The 21,969-nt window shown below is 37.3% G+C and overlaps 1 protein-coding gene across 1 annotated transcript in view; it reads left to right on the top strand.

The window, feature by feature from the left end:
* The window catches only part of TEX11 (testis expressed 11), a 345,588-nt gene that overhangs the window by 227,484 nt on the left and 96,135 nt on the right, over positions 1-21,969 (top strand). Inside the window, exon 17 of the mRNA XM_033849819.2 lies at positions 13,780-13,882. Within this exon, the coding sequence (XP_033705710.1) occupies positions 13,780-13,882 (103 nt within the window). The remainder of the gene's footprint in view (positions 1-13,779; positions 13,883-21,969) is intronic.

Here is a 21,969-nt window from a genome sequence, read left to right as displayed (position 1 = left end):
TATCAGGGTGATGGTGGCCTCATAGAATGACTTTGGGAGTGATGAACACCATTTATTAAGAAAACTATTTTCCCCCACAGAGGGCTCCCTTATCAAATAATTGACCATATATGCCTGGGTTTATTTATCGGCTCTCAATTCTGTTCCTTTGGTCTGTGTGTCTGTTTTTATACCAATACCATACTGTTTTGATTACTGTGGCTTTGTAATGTAGTTTGAAATCAGTGATGCCTTTATCTTTCTTTGTCTTTCTCAAAATTGACTTTTTGGGTCATTTGTGGTTCCCCAGGAATTTCAAGATGGTTGTTTTCTACTTCTGTTAAATATGCCATTGGAATTTTGGTAGGATTTGAGTTGAATCTCTAGATATCTTTGGATAGATGGACAATTTACCAATATTAATTCTTCACATGCATGATGTGTATCTTTCCATTTATAGGTGTCTTCAGTTTCTTTTATCAATCTCTTGCAGTTTTAAGTGTACAGAAATTTCTCCTCCTTTGTTAAATTTGTTTCTTTAAATTTATTGTTTTTAATGCTATTGTAAATGGGATTGTTTTCTTTATTTCTCTAACATAATTCATTGTTAGTATATAGAAACACAACCGATGTTTGTATGTAGATTTTATATCCTGCAACCTCACTGAATTTGTTTATTTTAACAGTTTTTTTGGTGGAGTCTTTAGGGTTTTCTATATATAAGATCCTGTCCTCTGAAAACAGAGGCAATTTTTCTTCGTCCTTTCCAGTTTAGATGCTTTTCTTTTTCTTTTTTGCCTAATTGCTCTGGTTAGAACTTAAAGTACTATGTTGAAAACTCACCTCCTTTCAAGAAAACATCAAAATCACAATCAATTGCTGAAGAACCATCAACAAGAAACACTGAAACCTACCAAAAAACATATTCTACATCCAAAGACAAAGAAGAAGCCACAGTGGGATAGTAGGAGGGGCACTGTTGCTATATAATCAAATCCCATGCCTACTGGGTGGGCGACCCACAAACTGGGAAATAATTATATTGCAGAGGTTCTCCCAGAGGAGTGAGAGTTCTGAGCCCCACATCAGGCTCCCCAGCCTGGGGGTCTGGCATTGGGAGGAATAGTGCCCAGAACATTTGGCTTTTAAGGCCAGCAGGGCTTAAGTGCAGGAGCTGCACAGGACTGGGAGAAACAGAGACTCCACTCTGAGAGAGCACACAGAAGGTTTCATGTATGCTGGGATCCAGAGCAAAGCAGTGACTCCGCAGGAGCCTGGGCCAGACCTACTTGCGGATCTTGGAGGGTCTCCTGGGAAGGCGGGGATCGGTTGTGGCTCACTGTGGGGGCAGGGACACTGGTGGAAGAGGCCCCAGGGAATATTTATTGGTGTGAGCTCTCCCAGAGGTCGCCATTTTGTCAACGAGGCCTGGCCCTACCTAACAGCCTGCAGGCTCCAGTGGTGGTACACCTCAGGCCAAACAACCAACAGAGTGGGAATAAAGCTTCACCCATCAGCAGACAGGCTGCCTAAAATTATCCTGAGCTCACAGCCGCCTCTATACACACCCCTTGACATGGCCCTGCCCACCAGAGGGACAAGACCAAGCTCCACCTACCAGTGGACAGGCACCAGTCCCTCCCACCAGGAAGCCTGCACAAGCTCCTGAACCAAACTCACTCAGTGGATGGCAGGCAACACCAGAAGTAAGAGGAACTACAGACCTTTAGCCTGAGAAAGGGAGATCGCAAGCACAGAAAGTTGACAAAATTAGACGGCAGAGAATATGTTCTAGAAGAAGAAACAAGACAAAACCCCAGAACAACAACTAAGTGAAGTGGAGATGGGCAATCTGCCTGAAAAAATATTCAGAGTAATGAGAGTAAAGATGATCCAGGATCTCAAAAAAAGAATGGTGGCACAGGGAGATCAGCTCGGTGCTTTGTGACCACCTGGAGGGGTGGGATAGGGAGGATAGGAGGAAGACACTAGAGGGAGAGAATATGGGTATATATGTATACATACAGCTGATTCATTTTGTTATACAGTAGAAACTAACACAACATTGTAAAGCCATTATACTCCAGTAAAGATGTTAAAAAAAATGGCAGCACAGACCAAGAAGATATAAGATTCAAAGAACACACAGAGATAAATGATACAGTAACTGAAATGAAAAATACACGAGAAGGAATCAGTAGCAGAATAAATGAGGCAGAAGAGTATGAATGAGTGAGCTGGAAGACAGATTTGTGGAAATCACTGCTGTGAAACAGAATTTTTAAAAAATGAAAAGAAATGAGGACAGTCTGAGACCTCTGGGGCAACACTAAACACACCAACATTCGCATTATAGGGCTCCCAGAAGGAAAAGAGAGAGAGAAAGAGCCTGAGAAACTATTTGAAGAGATAATAGCTGAAAACTTCCCTAACACGGGAAAGGAAACACTCAAGTCCAGGAAGCACAGAGAGTCCCATACGGGATAAACCCGAGGAGGAACATGCCAAGACACATATTAATAAAATTGACAAAAATTAAAGACAAATAGGAAATATTAAAAGCAACAAGGGAAAAAGCAACAAATAACATACAAGGGAATGCTCATATGGTTATATGCTGATTTTTCAGCAGAAACTCTGCAGGCCAAAAGGGAGTGGCATGATATATTTAAAGAGATGAAAGAGACAAACATACAACCAAGAATGCTCTACCCTGCAATGCTCTCATTCACATATGATGGAGACATCAAAAGCTTTATAGACAAGCAAAAGCTAAGAGAATTCAACACCACCAAACCAGCTTTACAGCAAATGCTAAAGGAACTTCTCTAGGCAGAAAGGAAAGTGCCACAACTAGAAAAAAAAATTATGAAAGGGAAAGCTCACTGGTAACAACAAACATACAGTAAAGGTAGGAAATCATCAACACACAAATATGATATCAAAATCAGCAATTGTGAGGAGGGATATTGGAAATGCATTTGAAATTAAGAGACCAGCAACTTAAAACAATCTTTGTGTGTGTGTGTGTGTGTGTGTGTGTGTGTGTGTGTGTGTGTGTGTGTACTGGTATATCAAAACCTCATGGTAACCACAAACCAAAAATATACAGTAGATACATACACAAAAAAAGAAAGCAATCTAAACAGAACTCTAAATATAGTCATCTAATCAGAAGAGAAGAGAACAAAAGAGGAAGAGAAGAAAAAATATCTACAAAAACAAATTCTGAACAATTAATAAAATGGCAGTAAGAACATACATATTGATAATTACCTTAGATGTAAATGGATTAAATGCTCCAACCAAAGACATAGACTGGCTGAATGGATACAAAAACAAGATCTGTATATATGCTGTCTGCAAGAGACCCACTTAAGATCTAGGGACACATACAGACTGATAGTGAGGGGATGGAAAAAGTCATTCCATGGAAATGGAAATCAAAAGAAAGCTGGAGTAGCAATACTCATATAAGACAAAATAGACTTTAAAATAAAGACTGTTAGAGGAGACAACGAAGGACACTACATAATGATCAAGAGATCAATCCAAGAAGAAGATATAACAATCGTAAATATATATACACCCAATATAGGAACATCTCAATATATAAGGCAAATGTTAACATCCATAAAAGGAGAAATCAACAGTAATGCAATAATAGTGGGGGACATTAACACCAGACTTACATCAGTGAACAGATCATCCAGACAGAAAATCAATAAGGAAACACAAACCTTAAATGACACATTAGACCAGAGGGACTTAATTCATATTTATAGAATATTCCATCCAAAAGCAGCAGAATACACGTTCTTCTCAAGTGCACATGGACCTCCTTCTCCAAGATAGATCACATGCTGGGCCACAAAGCAAACCTCAGTGAATTTAAGAAAATTGAAATCATATCAAGCATCTTTTCTGAGCACAACACTATGAGATTAGAAATCAACTACAAGAAAAAAAACTGTAAAAAACACAAACACATGGAAGCTAAACAACATGTTATGGAACAACCAATGGATCACTGAAGAAATCAAAGAGGAAATTAAAAAAATTACCTAGAGACAAGTGAAAATGAAAACATGACGATCCAAAATCTTTGGGATGCAGCAAAAGCAGTTCTAGGAGAGAAGTTTATATCAATACAGTCTTACCACAGGAAACAAGAAAAATCTCAAACAACCTAACGTTACATCTAAAGCAACTAGACAAAGAAGAACAAACAAAACCCAAAGTTAGTAGAAGGAAAAAAAACCCATAAAGATCAGAGCAGAAAGAAATGAAATAGGGACGAAGAAAACAGTAGCAAAGATCAATGAAACTAAAATCTGGTTCTTTGAGAAGATAAACAAAATTGATAAACCTTTAGCCACACTCATCAAGAAACAATGGGAAAGGGCTCAAATCAATAAAATTAGAAGTGGAAAACGAAAAATTACAACTGACACCACAGAAACACAACGGATAATAAACAACTAGTAGAAGCAACTATACACCGATAAAATGGACAACCTGGAAGAAATGGAAAAATTCTAAGAAAGGGACAATCTTCCCAGACTGAACCCGGAAGAAACAGAAAATATGAACAGACCAGTCACAAGTACTGAAATTGAAACTGTGATTTTAAAACTTACAACAAACAAAAATCCAGGACCAGGTGCCTTCACAGGTGAATTCTATTCAACATTTAGAGAAAAATTAACACCTATTCTTATGAAATTATTCCAAAAAATTGCAGAGGAAGGAACACTCCCAAACTCTTTATCTGAGGACACCATCATCCTAATACCAAAACCAGACAAAGATACCACAAAAAAAGAAAATTATAGGCCAATATCACTGATGAACATAGATGCAAAAATACTCAACAAAATACTAGCAAACTGAATCCAACAATACATTAAAAGAATCATACACCTCTTTCAAGTGAGATTTATTCCAGGGATGCAAGGATTTTTCAATATCTGCAAATCAGTGTGATACACCACATTAACAAATTGAAGAATAAAAAGCATATGATCATCTCAATAGATGCAGAAAAAGCTTTTGACAAAATCCAACACCAATTCTTGATAAAAGCTCTCCAGAAAGTGGGCATAGAGGGAACCTACCTCAACATAATAAAGGCCTTTATGAAAAACCCACAGCTAATAACATACTCAACAGTGAAAAGCTGAAAGCATTTCCTCTAAGATCGGGAACAAGACAAGGATATCTACTGTCACCACTTTTATTCCACATAGTTTTGGAAGTCCTAGCCATGGCAGTCAGAGAAGGAAAAGAAATAAAAGGAATCCAAATTGGAAAAGAAGAAGTAGAACCATCACTGTATGCAGATGACATGATACTATACATAGAAAATCCTAAAGTTGCTACTGGAAAACTACTAGAGCTCATCAGTGAATTCAGTGAGGTTGCAGAATGCAAAATTAATACACAGAAACCTGTTGCATTTCTATACAGTAACAACGAAAGTTCATAAAGAGATATTAAGGAAACAATCCCGTTTACCATCACAACAAAAAGAATAAAATACCTAGGAATAAATGTACCTAAGGAGGCAAAAGACCTGTACTCTGAAAACTATAAGACACTGACTGATAAAAGAAATCAAAGATGACAGAACCAGATGGAAAGATATACCATGTTTTTGTATTGGAAGAATCAACATTGTGAAAATGAGTGTACTACCCAAAGCAATCTACAGATTCAGTGCAATCCCTATCAAATTACCAATGGCCTTTTTACCAGAACTAGAACAAAAGAATTTTACAGTTTGTATGGAAACACAAAAGACCCTGAATAGCCAAAGCAATCTTGAGAAAGAAAAACAGAGCTGCAGGAATTAGGCTCCCTGACTTCAGACTATACTACAAAGCTACAGTAATCAAGACAATATGGTACTGGCACAAAAATAGAAATATAGATCAGTGGTACAGGATAGAAAGCCCATAAATAAACTCGCCCGCCTATGGTCACCGAAACTATGACAAAGGAGGCAAGAATATACAATGGAGAAAAGACAGTCTCTTCAATAAGTGGTGCTGAGAAAACTGTACAGCTACATGGAAAAGAATGAAATTAGAACATTCTCTAACACCACACACAAAAATAAACTCAGAATAGATTACAGTAAGTCCCCTACATATGAACCTTCAAGTTGCCAACTTTCAAAGATGCGAACATGCGTTTGCATGTCCAGTCACATTAAGTTAGTTCACGTGTCTGGCATACATTGTCATATGTGTGGATCCTCTACAAGTTGTGCTTTTGTGTACTCTACTGTACTATACTGTATAGAGTACAGTAGTACAGTGTCTTTATTTCAAGCCCAGGATGTCTGGAAGCAAGTGTAAAAGCAGCAGTGATGTAGCTGATAACTGCTAAGAAGTGCCAACAATAACGATGGAAACAAAAGTGAAAACAATTGAGAGAGTGGAGCGAGGCGAAAAGATGGTAGACGTCGCTCATTCTTATAACATGAGTCATTCAACCTTCGGCACAATTCTAAAGAACAAGGACAAGATCATGGAACATGTGAAGTCTACTGTGCCGATGATGTTGGCAGTAATATCGAAGAAATGTGTAGAAGTGGTGGAGGAGATGAAGAAACTTTTCAGTGTGTGGATGCAGGATCAGCATCAGCGTTGAGTCCTGTTCAGCTTAATGCTGATTCAAGAGAAAGCTAAAAGCCTTCAAGAGAAACCTAAAAGACTTGAGAAAGAAACATGGCGAAGAATCAGAGGGAGCATCTTTTAACACCAGCCATGGGTGGTTTCGTCGGTTCAAGGCTAGAGCCAACCTTCACAACATAAAAGTAAGTGGCAAGGCAGTGAGTGCAGATATGGTAGCTGCCTGCGAATTTCCTGAAACGCTTCGAGAAATTATTGATGAAGGCACGTATTTACCTGAGCAGGGTTTTAATGTGGATGAGATAGGACTGTACTGGAAGAGGATGCCAGATCAAAGTTACATCAGTAAGAAGGAAAAGTTGATGCCCGGCTATAAAGCAGCAAAGGATAGGCTAACTCTGTTGGCAATGCTTCTGATGATCTGAAGCTGAAGCCTTCCTTAGTTTATCATTCAGAGAACCCAAGAGCCCTTAAAAACATAGCCAAGGGCTCTCTTCCTGTTGTGTGGAAGAGTAACCCCAAAGCCTGGATTACACAGGCCATTTTCCATGACTGGTTTTTCCACCACTTTATCCTGGAGGTAGAGAAATATTGCTTGGAGAAAGACGTACCATTCAACATTCTTTTGCTGCTCGACAGTGCTCCAGGCCACTCCCCATTCATGGATGACTTTCATCCCAACGTCAAAGTAGTGCATCTGCCACTGAATGCTATTGAGTACGTTGCTCATCCAACCTTTGGACCAGGGAGTTATAGCGACTTTCAAGAAATATCATTTATGTCACACTTTTCATCAGACAGTAAAGGTTAGTGATCAGTCAGGAACAATCTTGTGACAATTTTGGAAGGACTATAACATCTGTAAGGCCGTAAAAAATATTGACTTTTCTTGTCGTAAGGTTATGGCCGTCACCATGAATGGGGTTTGGAAGAACCTTTGGCCGCAGTTTGTTCACGATTTTTGTGGATTTGAGAATGTGGATGAGGAGTACAAAGAGGTCTTCAGCAACTTCATGACCCTCAGCAAGAAGCTGGAGCTATATCTGCAAGAGGACAGCTTCACTGAACTCCTTTCTGTGCAACATGAGGAGCTTACTAATGAAGACCTGATGGAATTGGAGGCCCAGAGAAAGGATGAGGAGAGACAAGAGGAAGAAAAAGTAACTGAAGAACCAAAGAAATTCATGATGCAGGAAATGGCAAGGGGGTTTTCTTTATATGAGGAGGTACTGTTAGTTTTTGAGGCACAGGACCCGAACGTAGAGCAATACCCAAAGGTTGCAGCAGCCATTCAGAATGCCATCCAGTGCTACCATGTCATATATGACGAGAAGAAAAGAGCTACTACCCAGACATCACTGGATTGTTTTTTTCAAGAGAGTAGATAGAATTGAATCCAGCAAGGAACCAGAACCTGTGCCATCAGCGTCAGGCATGAGTGAAATTGCAACTTGCCCTCCGTCACCTATGGCTGATGATCCTTCAGCTATACCATCTCCCACCTCCCCTCCCTCCTCCAGTCAGTAACTCTTTTTCCTGTTCACTTGATGCCAGCACGTGTATGCCAGCTGTTGTAGTGTACTACTGTACTTTTCAGGGTACTGTACTATAAGATTAAAATGTTTTATTTTTTGTGTTTGCTTGTTTTTATGTATTATTTGTGTGAAAAGTATTATAAATCTATTACAGTACAGTACTATATAGCCGATTTTGTTAGTTGGGTACCTAGGCTAACTTTGTTGGACTTAGAAACAAATTGGACTTAGGAACGCGCTCTTGCAGTGGAACTTGTTCGTGTGTAGGGGACTTACTGTAACAATCTAAATGTAAGAGCAGATACTATAAAACTCTTAGAGGAAAACATAGGCAGAACACTCTTTGACATAAATTGCAGCAATATCTTTTTGGATCCACCCCTAGAGTAATGAAAATAAAAACAAAAATAAACGGGACCTAATTAAACTTAAAAACTTTTGCACATTAAAGGAAACAGTCAACAAAACGAAAAGACAACCACAGAATGGGAGAAAATATTTGCAAACAAAGTGACCAACAGGGGATTAATCTCCAAAATGTATAAATAGCTCATGCAGCTCAATAACAAAAAAAACCAGACAACCCAATCAAAAAAGGGGCTGAAGACCTAAATAGACATGTCTCCAGAGAAGACATACAGATGGCCAAAAAGCACATGAAAAGATGCTCAGCATCACTAATTATTAGAGAAACGCAAATCAGTAGTACAGTGATGTATCTCCTCACACCTGTCAGAATGGCCATCATCAAAAAGCCACAAACATGAGCTTCCCTGGTGGCGCAGTGGTTGCAAGTCCGCCTGCCAGTGCAGGGGACACGGGTTTGTGCCCCGGTCGGGGAGGATCCCACATGCCGTGGAGAAGCTAGGCCTGTGAGCCATGGCCGCTGGGCCTGCACGTCTGGAGCCTGTGCTCCGCAACAGGAGAGGCCACAGCAGTGAGAGGCCCACGTACCGCAAAAAAAAAAAAAAAAAAAGCCACAATAAATGCTGGAGAGAGTGTGGAGAAAAGGGAACACTCCTACACTCTTTGCGGGAATATAAATTGATACAACCACTATGGAGAACAGTATGGAGTTTTCTTAAAAAACTAAAAATAGAACTACCATATGGTCTAGCAGTCCCACTCCTGGGCATATATCTGGATAAAACCATAATTTGAAAAGATACATGCACCCCAGTATTTATTGCAGCACTATTTACAACAGCCAAGACATGGAAAGAACCTAAATGTCCATTGACAGAGGAATGGATAAAGACGGTGTTGTACATATGTACAGTGGAGTATTACTCGGCCATAAAAAGAGTGAAATAACGCCATCCATAATGCAGCAACATGGATGGACCTAGAGATAATCATACTAAGTGAACTAAGACAGAGAAAGACAAATATCATATGAGATCACTTATATGTGGAATCTAAAAAGATGATACAAATGAACTTATTTACAAAACAGAAACCAACTCACAGACTTTGAAAACAAACTTATGGTTATGAAACGGGAAAGGTGGAGGGAGGTATAAATTAGGAGTTTGGGATCAACATATGCACACTACTATATATAAAATAGATAATCAACAAGGACGTCCTGTATAGCACAGGGAACTCTACTCAATATTCTCTAATCATCTATATGCGAAAAGACTCTGAAGAAGAATGGATATATGTATATGTATAATTGAACCACTTTGCCGTACACCTGAAACTAACAACACATTGTAAATCAACTATACCCCAATATAAAATAAAAATTAAATTGAATAAAAAGAACTTAAAAATAAAGTTTAGGGCTTCCCTGGTGGCGCAGTGGTTGAGAGTCCGCCTGCCGATGCAGGGGACACGGGTTCGTGCCCTGGTCCAGGAAGATCCCACATGCCGTGGAGCGGCTAGGCCCGTGAGCCATGGCCTCTGAGCCTGCGCATCTGGAGCCTATGCTCCGCAACGGGAGAAGCCACAACAGTGAGAGGCCTGCGTACCGCAAAAAAAAAAAAAAAAATTAAAAATAAATTACTTAGGTCTAAAAAAAAGTACTATGTTGAACAGAAGTCGTGAGAATGAACATCCTTGTCTTGTTCCTGAATTTAGAGGAAAACCTTTCACATTTCACCACTGAGTATGTTGTTAGCTGTTTTTTTGTCATATGGCCTTTGTTATTTTGAGATAGGCTCCTTTTATACCCCGTTTTTTGAGAGCTTTTATTATGAAAGAGTGTTGAATTTTGTCAAATGCTTTATCTGTATCTGTTGAGAGAATCATAGTATTTTTATCTTTCATTCTTTTACTGTAATGCATTATTTTTATTGATTTGTGTATGAACCATCCTTGCATCCGAGGAATAAATTCCACTTGATCATGGTGTATGATCTTTTTAATGGGCTGTTGAATTCTGTTTGCTAGTATTTTGTTGAGAATGTTTGCATCTATATTCATCAGGGATATTGGCCTGTTGCTTTTTTCTTGTGGTATTTTTATCTGACTTTGGTATCAGGGTAATGCTGGCCTCGTGATATGAGTTTTGGAGTGTTCCCTCTTCAATTGGAAGAGTTTGAGAAAGATTGGCATTAATTCTTCTTCAAATGTTTGATATAAATCACCACTAAAACCATCTGGTCCTGGTATTTTCTTTGTTGGGCCGTTTTTGATTACTGATTCAGTCTCCTTATTATTGGTCTGTTCTGATTTTCTGTTTCTTCCTGATTCAGTCTTAGTGGGTTGTCTGTTTAACTTTGTTTCATTAATTTTTTTCTATTATCTTTCTAGTCTCTATTTCATTTATTTCTGCTCTAATCTTTAATTCCCTCTTGCTAAATTTGGGCTTAGCTTTTTCTTTATACTTCCTTGAGAAGTAAAGTTAGGTTGTTTATTTGAGATCTTTTCTTAATGTAGGCATTTATTGCTATAAACTTCCTTCTTAGAACTATCTTTGCTGCATTCCCTAAGCTTTGATATATTTTCTTTGTTGTTTTTGTTCTCAAAATACTTTCTGATTTGCCTTTTGATTTCTTCTTTGTTCCGTTGATTATTCAGGAGTGTGTTGTTTAATTTCCATGCATTTGTAAATTTTTCATTTTTCTTCATGTTATGTTTTTCTAGTTTCATGCCATTGCAGTGGGAAAAGATACTTGATATGATTACAGTCTTCTTAAATTTGTTAAGGCTTGCTTTCTGGCCCAATATATGATTTATCCTAGAATATGTTCCTTGTGTATGTGAGAGGAATATATATTCTGGTGCTGTTGAATGGAATGTTCTGTATGTGTCTATTCGGTCAGTTTTGTCTGTAGTGTTAGGTCCACTATTGATTAATTTTCTGTTTGGATACCTATGTATTGTTGAAAGTGGGTTTGGAAATGTTCCCTACTGTTATTTATTTCTATTACTCCCTTCAGTTCAGTTAATGTTTGCTTTAAATATTTAGTTGCTCTAGTGTTGAATGTGTATGTATATACGGTTGTGATATCCTCTTGATGAATTGACCCCTTTGTCACTATATGGTGTCCTTCTTTGTCTCTTGTGACTGATTTTGAGTAAAGTCTATTTTGTCTGATAATTATAGCCACTCTTGCTCTCTTTTTGTTACCATTTGCATGGAATATCTTTTTCCATCTCTTCACTTTCAGCTTATGTGTGTCCTTAAAGCTAAAGTTAGTCTCTTGTAGATAGCACACTGTTGGATCTTGTTTTTGTTTGTCTTTTATCCATTCAGCCACTCTGTGTCTTTGATTGGATAGTTTAGTTCATTTACATTTAAATATTGATAGTTAAGTGCTTACTAGTCCCATCTTGTTAATTGTTTGAGTTTTTAGTTCCTTTCTTCCTCTCTTGCTTTTTTCCTTTTTGATTTATTTTTATAATGGTGTGTCCTAATTCCTTTATCATATATGTGTTTTGCAAATATTTTCTCCCATTTTGTGGCTTGCCTTTTCATTCTCTTAACAGTGTCTTTCACAGAGCAGAAGTTTCTAATTTTAATGAAGTCCAGCTTGTTTTTTCTTTCATGAATTGTGCTTTCAGTGTTGTTTAAAAAGTCATCAGTAAACCAAATGTCACGTAGTTTTCCCCTATGTTACCTCTAAGAGTTCTGTAGTTTGAGGTCTTACATTTAGATTTACGATTGTTTTTGAATTAATTTTTGTGAAAGGTTTAAGGTCTGTGCTCAGATTTTTTTTCTTTTTTGCATGTGGATGTCCAGTTGTTCCAGCACCAATTGTTTTAAAAAGACTATCCTCATTTTTTTGTACTTCCTGGTTCCCCCTTCTACTAGTGTAGAAATTAATTACTGGTTGTATTCTTTTAATGATTGTCCTAAAAGAATAGAATCCTTACTTAACTGTCCACCATGTTTGTAGTCTCTCTCTGCTGCACTTTAGCTGCATATTTATTATGTCTCATCTTTCAGTTCACTAATTTTCTCTTCATCTGCTTATAAATTGCTATTAGTAAGCCTGTCCATTATGTTGCCATTTGGGTTATTGTATCTTTCATTTCAAGTAGTTCTTTTTGCCCAAATCAGCAAGGTCACATTTTATAGTTTCTGTTTCTTATAAACTTGTGTGATGTGCAAAGTGTTCAACAACTGATACGGCTTGGGCAATAATCAGTCAGAATGGATACCAGCTGGAAACAACCACTGTAACTGTATCAATATGTACTATTGAATATCAACCTAGTTATATACTTTTTGAGCATATCTTTTATTTCCTTAAACTTTGAAAACAGAGATGTTTTATAGGCAGTTTTTGATACTTCTTTTATTTACATCCTGAGAATCTGTTTCTGCTGATTCTCATTTATGGTGTCTTGTTTCCTACTGTGCTTGATTTTTTTATGTTTCTACTCAAGATTCTTGAAAAATTATTTATGGAAATATTTTGAAGCCTAAGATGAAGGTGTCTTCCCCCAGAGAGGATTTACATTTGCTTCTTCCTATGTTTGGGACCAATGAAAACTAAATTCATAGCTTGACATCTTTTGGCCTCCCATATAATGTAATTTGGGACTGTAAATACACAAGAAAGTCTGTTTGTATTACACCTTAGGGACTGGCTTTCCGTACCCCATTTTGTTGGATTCTTCTCAGAACCAAGGTATCTATCTTTCATTGCAGTCCCCTGAGGATGTGGATGAAAGTGGGTTTACTTCTGGTTTTCCCTTAGCCTAAGAGTGTGATCCCTTGAGCCTTGATGTCTATTTTCCTGACCTAGTAAGGTACATTAAAACTAAAGTTAACATTTGCCTAGGTTTACAAATGCCCAGCAGGAAAAAAAAAAGTAGCTTTAATTCTCCATTTACTTCTCTGGGACCTCACTTTTCCTTAGATATTGCTTGGTAATTGCTTTACTAGTCACTTGCTTTTGGAATTAAAAAAAAAAACGTTATCCAACATTTTTTGGTTATTTTCAGTAGGAGGGTTGGTTTGACATATATAATGTGCCCTATTTTCAGAAGCAGAGTTCAGTATTTCCATAGCATTTTAATAGAACAGTTCTTCAAAGATTTTTCTCAGATTCATGTCTTTTCATTATGAGTATCCCTCAGCCATTGTGACTATGTTAATAGTATTAGTAAAATATGGTAAAGTCTTCCTTATATGCTTTGTAAAAGAAACCCAATATTTCTTTTTTCAGGCTAAAGAGGCGGTGACAGAAGCTGAACGACGTGATCCTACAAATATTTTCACTAAATTTTATGTATTCAGGATTGCAATCCTAGAGGGCAACTCTGACAGAGGTATAAATGTTATTTATGAGTTATATTTGACTGTTAACACAAAGAATAATTCTCTTTGGCCGTAATAGAGAAAAATAGCTTTTAAGACAATGGAGTCGAATATATATGCTAGCTTTCCTATGTAAAGATGATACAACCATACAAAAAGAAACTATGGAAGGTTGCATAAAAATAAAAGAACAGGGTTTGCCTATTGAAGGAGTAGGAACTAGGCAGATGTGGGGCAAGAATTGGGGGAAAGTCTTGTTCCTGTATACTTTTTTGTACTTTGTCATTTGAACCAGCCTATTAAAAATTAACTTTAAAAAACTGTGAGAGCAGGGAGAAATTATAATGCAGTCATTTAAGAATTGTCATTAGAGAATAGAAGTCTCCAGGATACCTTTTGATTGTACTTATTTGGGAAGTTATCGGTGAGAGATCTGGCCCTGAAATGTAGTTTCTCTCCACAGGGTTGACAGTGGTACAGTTGCTCACATGAACCTTATCCCATTAGTGCTTTGTCCTTTCCATTAAGTTAAGCGTAGTTTCCTAGCTAGTTGTCTGCACACACGTGTATCTTGACTTGGTCACAGATTTACCTGTGCTGTGATATTATTCCTGCTCAGCTCTGGGTAGCTGAGCAAATCCTGGAGCTGTTTGAGCTTCAGACTGGTTGCCCTTTGTGAAGAGCACAAGTAGAGAAATTGAGAAGCTTGAGTTAATGGGTTCAAACAGAATTTATACTAGTCCAACTGAGCAACTATTTGTGAATACCTACTAAATATGCAGTGGAGTCTGTTATTCACTCTGTAAGAAAAAGAAAGATGATTTATTCTGCTTTGAAAAAGAAATGTGCCACGGTAGTAAAGTATATCTGTATGTTAATTAAGGACTAACAAATTGGAATCAGCTCTTTATCAAGGTTAATATTGCTGTTATGTCCATCATCAGGGTTTTCACTAGAGACTTCTGGGCATTTGTCTTTCTTGATATATTATGCTGAAGTATAGAAAAACTTGAACCTTTTGCCAGTAGAAATGGCAAAAAAAAATAACCCCACACAACCAGATTTCCTTTTTTTTTTTTTAACATCTTTATTGGGGTATAATTGCTTTACAATGGTGTGTTAGTTTCTGCTTTATAACAAAGTGAATCAGTTATACATATACCTATGTTCCCATACGTCTTCCCTCTTGCGTCTCCCTCCCTATCCCACCCCTCCAGGCTGTCACAAAGCACCGAGCCGATATCCCTGTGCCATGCGGCTGCTTCCCACTAGCTATCTACCTTACGTTTGTTAGTGTGTATATGTCCATGACTCTCTCTTGCCCTGTCACAGCTCACCCTTCCCCCTCTCCATATCCTCAAGTCCGTTCTCCAGTAGGTCTGCGTCTTTATTCCTGTCTTACCCCTAGGTTGTTCATGACATTTTTTTTCTTAAATTCCATATATATGTGTTAGCATACGGTATTTGTCTTTTTCTTTCTGACTTACTTCACTCTGTATGACAGACTCTAGGTCTATCCACCTCATTACAAATAGCTCAATTTCGTTTCTTTTTATGGCTGAGTAATATTCCATTGTATATATGTGCCACATCATCTTTATCCATTCATCCGATGATGGGCACTTAGGCAGATTTCCTATTAAGGCTTTTCTTTTAACATTCTATTAAAATAAAATTATTTTACTTTTTTTTTTTTTTTTTTTTTTTTGCGGTACGCGGGCCTCTCACTGCCGTGGCCTCTCCCGTTGTGGAGCACAGGCTCCGGACGCGCAGGCTCAGCGGCCATGGCTCACGGGCCCAGCCGCTCCGTGGCATGTGGGATCCTCCCGGACTGGGGCATGAACCCGTGTCCCCTGCATCAGCAGGTGGACTCTCAACCACTGCGCCACCAAGGAAGCCCTATTTTACTTTTTAAGCATAGCATTAGGTCAGTATTTTCATTTCTTCCCCAGTTATCTGTGTCCACTTTTTAGTCATGTTTATTGAAAATACATACAATAAAATTTACTCTTGCCTAGTGTATGATTTTATAAGGTTTATTTATATTAGTAATTCTATGAGTTTTGACAATTGCTTACAGTCATGTAGCCAGCACCACAATCAAGATATAGAACAAAAAATTAACTCAGGCCCCTTTGTTGTCACTCCTTCCCACCACTTCCAGCCCTGATTCCTACTAATCTCATTTCTATCCCTATAATTTTGCCTTTTCCAGAATGTCATATAAATGGAATCATATAGTATGAAGCTTTTTGAGCCTTCTTTCACTTAGCATAATACATTTGAAACTCATTCATACTGTTGTGTGTTCCCATAGTTTGTTCTTTTTTATTGCTAAGTAGTATTTCGTAAGTATGGATGTACCAAAATTTATACATTTACCAGTTGAAGGATATTTGGATGGTTTCCGGTTTGGGTGATTATAAATAAAGGTGCTATAAACATCTGTTTACAGATTTTGTGTGATGACAATATTTCACTTCTCTAGGGTAAATATCGAGGAATGGGTTTGCTGGGTTGTAAGTATATGTTTAACTTTGTTAGAAACTGCCAAACTCTTTTCTAAAGTGGCTGTACAGTTTTATGTTCTAACTAGCTATGTATGAAAGTTCGAGTTGATCTACAGCCTCACCAGCACTTGGAATTGTCTACTGATAAATTTCTTTAACCATTCTAATAATGAGGTAGAGATATAGTACTGTGATTATAATTAGCATTTCCACAGTGTCCAATATGTGACATCCATATATCTTCTTTGGTGGAGTGTTTGTACAGATCTTTTGCCCAGTTTTCTATAAGAAGCTTTGTGTTCTTATAGAGTTTCGAAGTTCTTTATATATTCTAGATACAAGTTATTTATCAGATACGTGTTTTACAAATTTTTCTTTTTATTTTCTTATCAGTGCATTTCATGACAAGATGATGAAGTCTAATTTATCTTCTTTTATGGATTTTTTGGTATTGTATCTAAGAAATCTTTACCTAATCCATGGTCACAAAAAATTTTCCCTGTTTTCTTCAAGAAATTTTACGGTTTTAGGTTTAAGTTTGTGGTTAGTTCTGTGGTCCATTTTGCATTAATTTTTTATATTTGACTTAAGGTGTGGATTGAAGTTCATTTTTTTTTGCACATGGTTACCTAATCATTCCAGGCTTCATTTATTTAAAAATTCTGTCCTTTCCCAACTGATTGCCTTTGTACCTTTAATGAAAATCAGTTGTCATATGTGCATGGGTCTCTTCTGGACTCTTCATTCTGTTCCACGGAACTACTCCTCTTTACCCCATTCCCACACTGTCTTGATTAATGTAGCTATGTAGTAAATTTGAAATCATGTAGTGTTAGTCCTCCAACTTTATTCTTCTCTTTTAAATTGTTTGGGCTATTCTAAGTCCTTTGTATATCTCTGTGAATTTTAAATTTTAAATAAGTTTTTCAGTTTCTACAAAGGTAAATATTGATTGGGATTACACTGACTCTGTAGATCAGTTTGGAGAGAATTGACATCTTCCAACCTGTGAACAAGTTATATTTAGGTCTTTAATTTCTCTCAGCAATCTTTTCTGTCTTTCAACATATAAGGTTTTGTGCACCTTTTGTCAGATTTATCGCTAAGTATACCATATTTTATGCTATTTCAAATAGCATTTTTAAAAATCCTTCAGTTTCTGACTGTTCATCGCAAGTATGTAGAAACAGAATTGACTTTTGTATATTGATTTGTATCCTACAGAGTTGCTAAACTCACTAGTTCCAGTGGCTTTCTTGTAGATTATTATGTTGTCTGTGAATAAAGACAATTTTACTTCTTCCTGTCCAATCTGGGTACAGTTTTTCATACTTTATTGTACTTGTTAGAATCTCCAGTAAAATTGGTAAAAAGCAGACATCCTTGACTTTTTCCTGATTTTAGAGGGAAAGCATCCAGTTTTCAATTATTAAGTATGATGTTAGCTGTAGGTTTTTCATAGATACCTTTTATCAGGTTGAGGAAGTTCTCTTCTGTTTCCTGTTTCCAGTCTCCAGGGAGTTTTTAATCAGGAGTGGATGTTGAATTTGGTCATATGATTTTTCTACATCTATTGAAATGATCAACTTTTTAAAAACATTTTTGGAGTACAGTTGATTTACAATGTTGTGTTAGTTTCAGGTGTACAGCAAAGTGAACCTGTTATACCTATACATATATCCACTCCTTTTTAGATTCTTTTCCCATATAGGCCATAACAGAGTATTGAGTAGAGTTCCCTGTGCTATACAGCAGGTCCTTACTAGTTATCTATTTTATATATAGTAGTGTGTGTATGTCAATCCCAGTCTTCCAATTTACCCATCCCCCCCACCCCCGAACCATAAGTTTGTTTTCTACATCTGTAACTCTATTCTGGTTTTGTAGATAAGTTCATTTGTAACCTTTTTTTTAGATTCCACATATAAGCGATATCATATGATATTTGTCTTTGACTTACTTCATTCAGTATGACAATCTCTAGGTCTATCCATGTTGCTGCCAATGGAATTATTTCATTCTTCTTTATGGCTGAGTAATATTCCATTGTATATATGTACCACATCTTCTTTATCCATTCCTCTGTTGATGGAAATTTAGGTTGCTTCCATGTCCTGGCTATCGTAAATAGTGCTGCAGTGAACATTGGGGTGCATGTATCTTTTCGAATTACGATTTTCTCCAGATATATGCCCAGGAGTGGGATTGCTGGATCATATGTTAGCTCTATTTTTAGTTTTTTAAGGAACCTGCATACTGTCCTCCATAGTGGCTGTACCAGTTTACATTCCCACTAAGAGTCTAATAGTGTTCCCTTTTCTCCACACCCTCTCCAGCATTTATAGTTTGTAGACTTTTTGATGATGGCCATTCTGACCAGTGTGAGGTGATACCTCACTGTAGTTTTGATTTGCATTTCTCTGATAATTAGTGATGTTGAGCATCTTTTCATGTGTTTTTTAGCCATCTGTATGTCTTCTTTGGAGAAATGTTTATTTAGATCTTCTGCCTTTTTTTTTCTTTTTTGCGGTATGCGGGCCTCTCACTGTTGTGGCCTCTCCCATTGCGGAGCACAGGCTCCCGAAGCGCAGGCTCAGCGGCCATGGCTCACGGGCCTAGCCACTCCGCGGCATGTGGGATCTTCCCAGACAGGGGCATGAACCCGTGTCCTCTGCATCGGCAGGTGGATTCTCAACCACTGCGCCACCAGGGAAGCCCTTCTGCCCATTTTTTGACAGGGTTTTTTTGTTTTTGTTTTTGTTTGTTTTTGATATTGACCTGCATGAGCTGTTTGTGTATTTTGGAGAGATTAATTTGTACTGGCACAAGAACAGAAATACACATCAATGGAACAGGATAGAAAGTCCAGAGATAAACCCACACACCTATGGTCAACTAATCTATGACAAAGTAGGGAAGAATATACAATGGAGAAAAGACAATCTCTTCAGTAAGTGGTGCTGGGAAAACTGGACGGCTATATGTAAAAGAATGAAATTAGAACACTCCCTAACACCATACAGAAAAATAAACTCAAAATGTATTAAAGACCTAAATATAAGGCTGGATACTATAAAACTCCTAGAGTAAAAAATAGGCAAAACACTCTTTGACATAACTCACAGTAACATCTTTTTTGTTTGTTTGTTTGTTTGTTTGCGGTACGCGGGCCTCTCACTGTTGTGGCCTCTCCCATTGCGGAGCACAGGCTCCGGACGCACAGGCCCAGTGGCCATGGCTCACGGGCCCAGCCGTTCCGCGGCATGTGGGATCCTCCCGGACCGGGACACGAACCCGTGTCCCCTGCATCGGCAGGCGGACTCTCAGCCACTGTGCCACCAGGGAAGCCCCACAGTAACGTCTTTTTTGATCCCCCTCCTAGAGTAATGAAAGTAAAAACCAAAAATGAACAAATGGGACCTAATTAAACTTAAAAACTTTTGCCCAGCAAAGGAAACCATAAACAAAACAAAAAGACAATCCGCAGAATGGGAGAAAACATTTGGAAATGAAATGATCATTTTTTTTTAAAGTTTGTTAATATGGTCAGTTACATTGATTTTTTTCAACAGATAAACCAATGCTGCATTCCTGGGATAAGCTCCACTTAGTCATGATGTGTTCTTTTTTTAAATATAATGTTAGATTTTATTTGCTAACAGTTTAAGGATATTTGTACCTGTGTCCATGAGTGATACTGGTCTCTAGTTTTCCTGTAATGTTTTCGGGTTTGCAATTAGGGTAATGCTTACTACATAGAATGAATTGGAAAATACACCCTCTTTTTCCATCTTCTAGAAGAATTTGTGTTGCTCAGTTGGTATTATTTCTTTGTTAAATGTTTGCTAGAGTTCACAAGTGAAGCCATCTGGGGCTGGAGTTTTCTTTATGAGAAGGTTTTTAATTATAAACTCAATTTCTTTAATAGACAAAAGGTTTCTTCAGGTTATCTATTATTTCCAAACTGAGCTTTGGTAGTTTGTGTCTTTCAAGAAATTTGTCTGTTTCATCTAAGTTGTTGAAATTATTGGCCTAAAGTCATTCATTATATCATCCATTATCCTTCTGACATCTGTCAAATCTTTAGTGATGTCACCTTTATCATTCCTGATATTTGTAATTTGTGTCTTCTCTCTTTTCTCCCTGTCAGAGTGGCTACAAGTTGATCAATGTTATTGCTCTCAAAGAACCAGCTTTTGGTTTCATTAATTTTTCTCTATTGTTTTTTTCTGTTTTCTATTTCAGTTATTAATGTTCTGATCTTTATCATTTCCATTCTTCTACTTACTTTGAGTTTCATTTGCTCTTTCTTTTCTGGTTTCCAAAGGTGAAAGCTGACGTCATTGATTTAAGACTTTTATTCTGGTTTAACATAAACAGTTAATGCTCTAAATTACCTTCTAAGTATTGCTTTAGTGACAATACACAAATTTTGATATATTGTGTTTTCATTTTAATTCATTTCAAAATACTTTGCAATATGACCGTTGACTCCAGTGTAAACCCATGGATTATTTAGAAGTATGCTATTTATTTTCCAAACATTTGCAGATTTCCAGAGAACTTTTCTATTAATTTAATTCTGTTTTAGTGTAAGATCATAAGTTTGTATGACTTGAATCTTTTAAAATATGTTGATGCTTTTTATATGGCTCAGAATATTCTCTTTCTTGGTAAATGTTCCATGTGCACCAGAGAGGAATGTGTATTTTGCTGGTGTAAGGTCAAGTGTTCTATAAATGTCAGTCAGGTAAAGTTGATTAATAGTGTTAAATATCCTTGCTGATTTTCTGTCTACTTCTCCTGTCAGTTATTTGAGAGAGGTTATTGAAATCTTGGACAATAATTATGGATTTGTTTATTACTCCTCATAGTTCTATCAGTTTTTGCTTCTTGTATTTTGAAATTTTGTTATTGGATACATAAACATTTAGGATTATGTCCTCATAATGAATTGATTCCTTTATCATCATGAAATAACCTACTACCACTGGTAATAATCTTTGCTCTGAAGTCTATTTTGTCTGATATTAATATAACCCCTCCAGCTTTCTTTTGATTATCTCTACTATATATATATTATCCCATCATTTTCTTTTAACCAATTTTGGCTTTATATTTAAAGTGTGTTTCTTGTAGGTAGCATATAGTTTAAAGTTGCTTTCTTCAATTCAGTCTACCTGTCTTTTTTTTTTTACATCATTATTGGAGTATAATTGCTTTACAATGGTGTGTTACTTTCTGCTTTATAACAAAATGAATCAGCTATACATACACATATATCCCCATATCTCCGCCCTCTTGCGTCTCCCTCCCACCCCTCTGGGGGTCAGAAAGCACCAAGCTTATCTTCCTGTGCTATGTGGCTGCTTCCCACTAGCTATCTATTTTACATTTGGTAGTGTATATATGTCCATGCCACTCTCTTACTGCGTCCCAGCTTACCCTTCCCAATCCCCATGTCCTCAAGTCCATTCTCTACATCTGCATCTTTATTCCTGTCCTGCCCCTAGGATCTTCGGAACCATATATTTTTTTTTAGATTCCATATATATGTGTTAGCATACAGTATTTGTTTTTCTTTCTGA

This window comes from Tursiops truncatus, chromosome X, assembly GCF_011762595.2.
Source record: "Tursiops truncatus isolate mTurTru1 chromosome X, mTurTru1.mat.Y, whole genome shotgun sequence".
NCBI lineage: Eukaryota > Metazoa > Chordata > Mammalia > Artiodactyla > Delphinidae > Tursiops > Tursiops truncatus.
The sequence above is the reverse complement of the archived record's forward strand: the minus strand, read 5'-3'. Positions and strand labels throughout refer to the sequence as shown.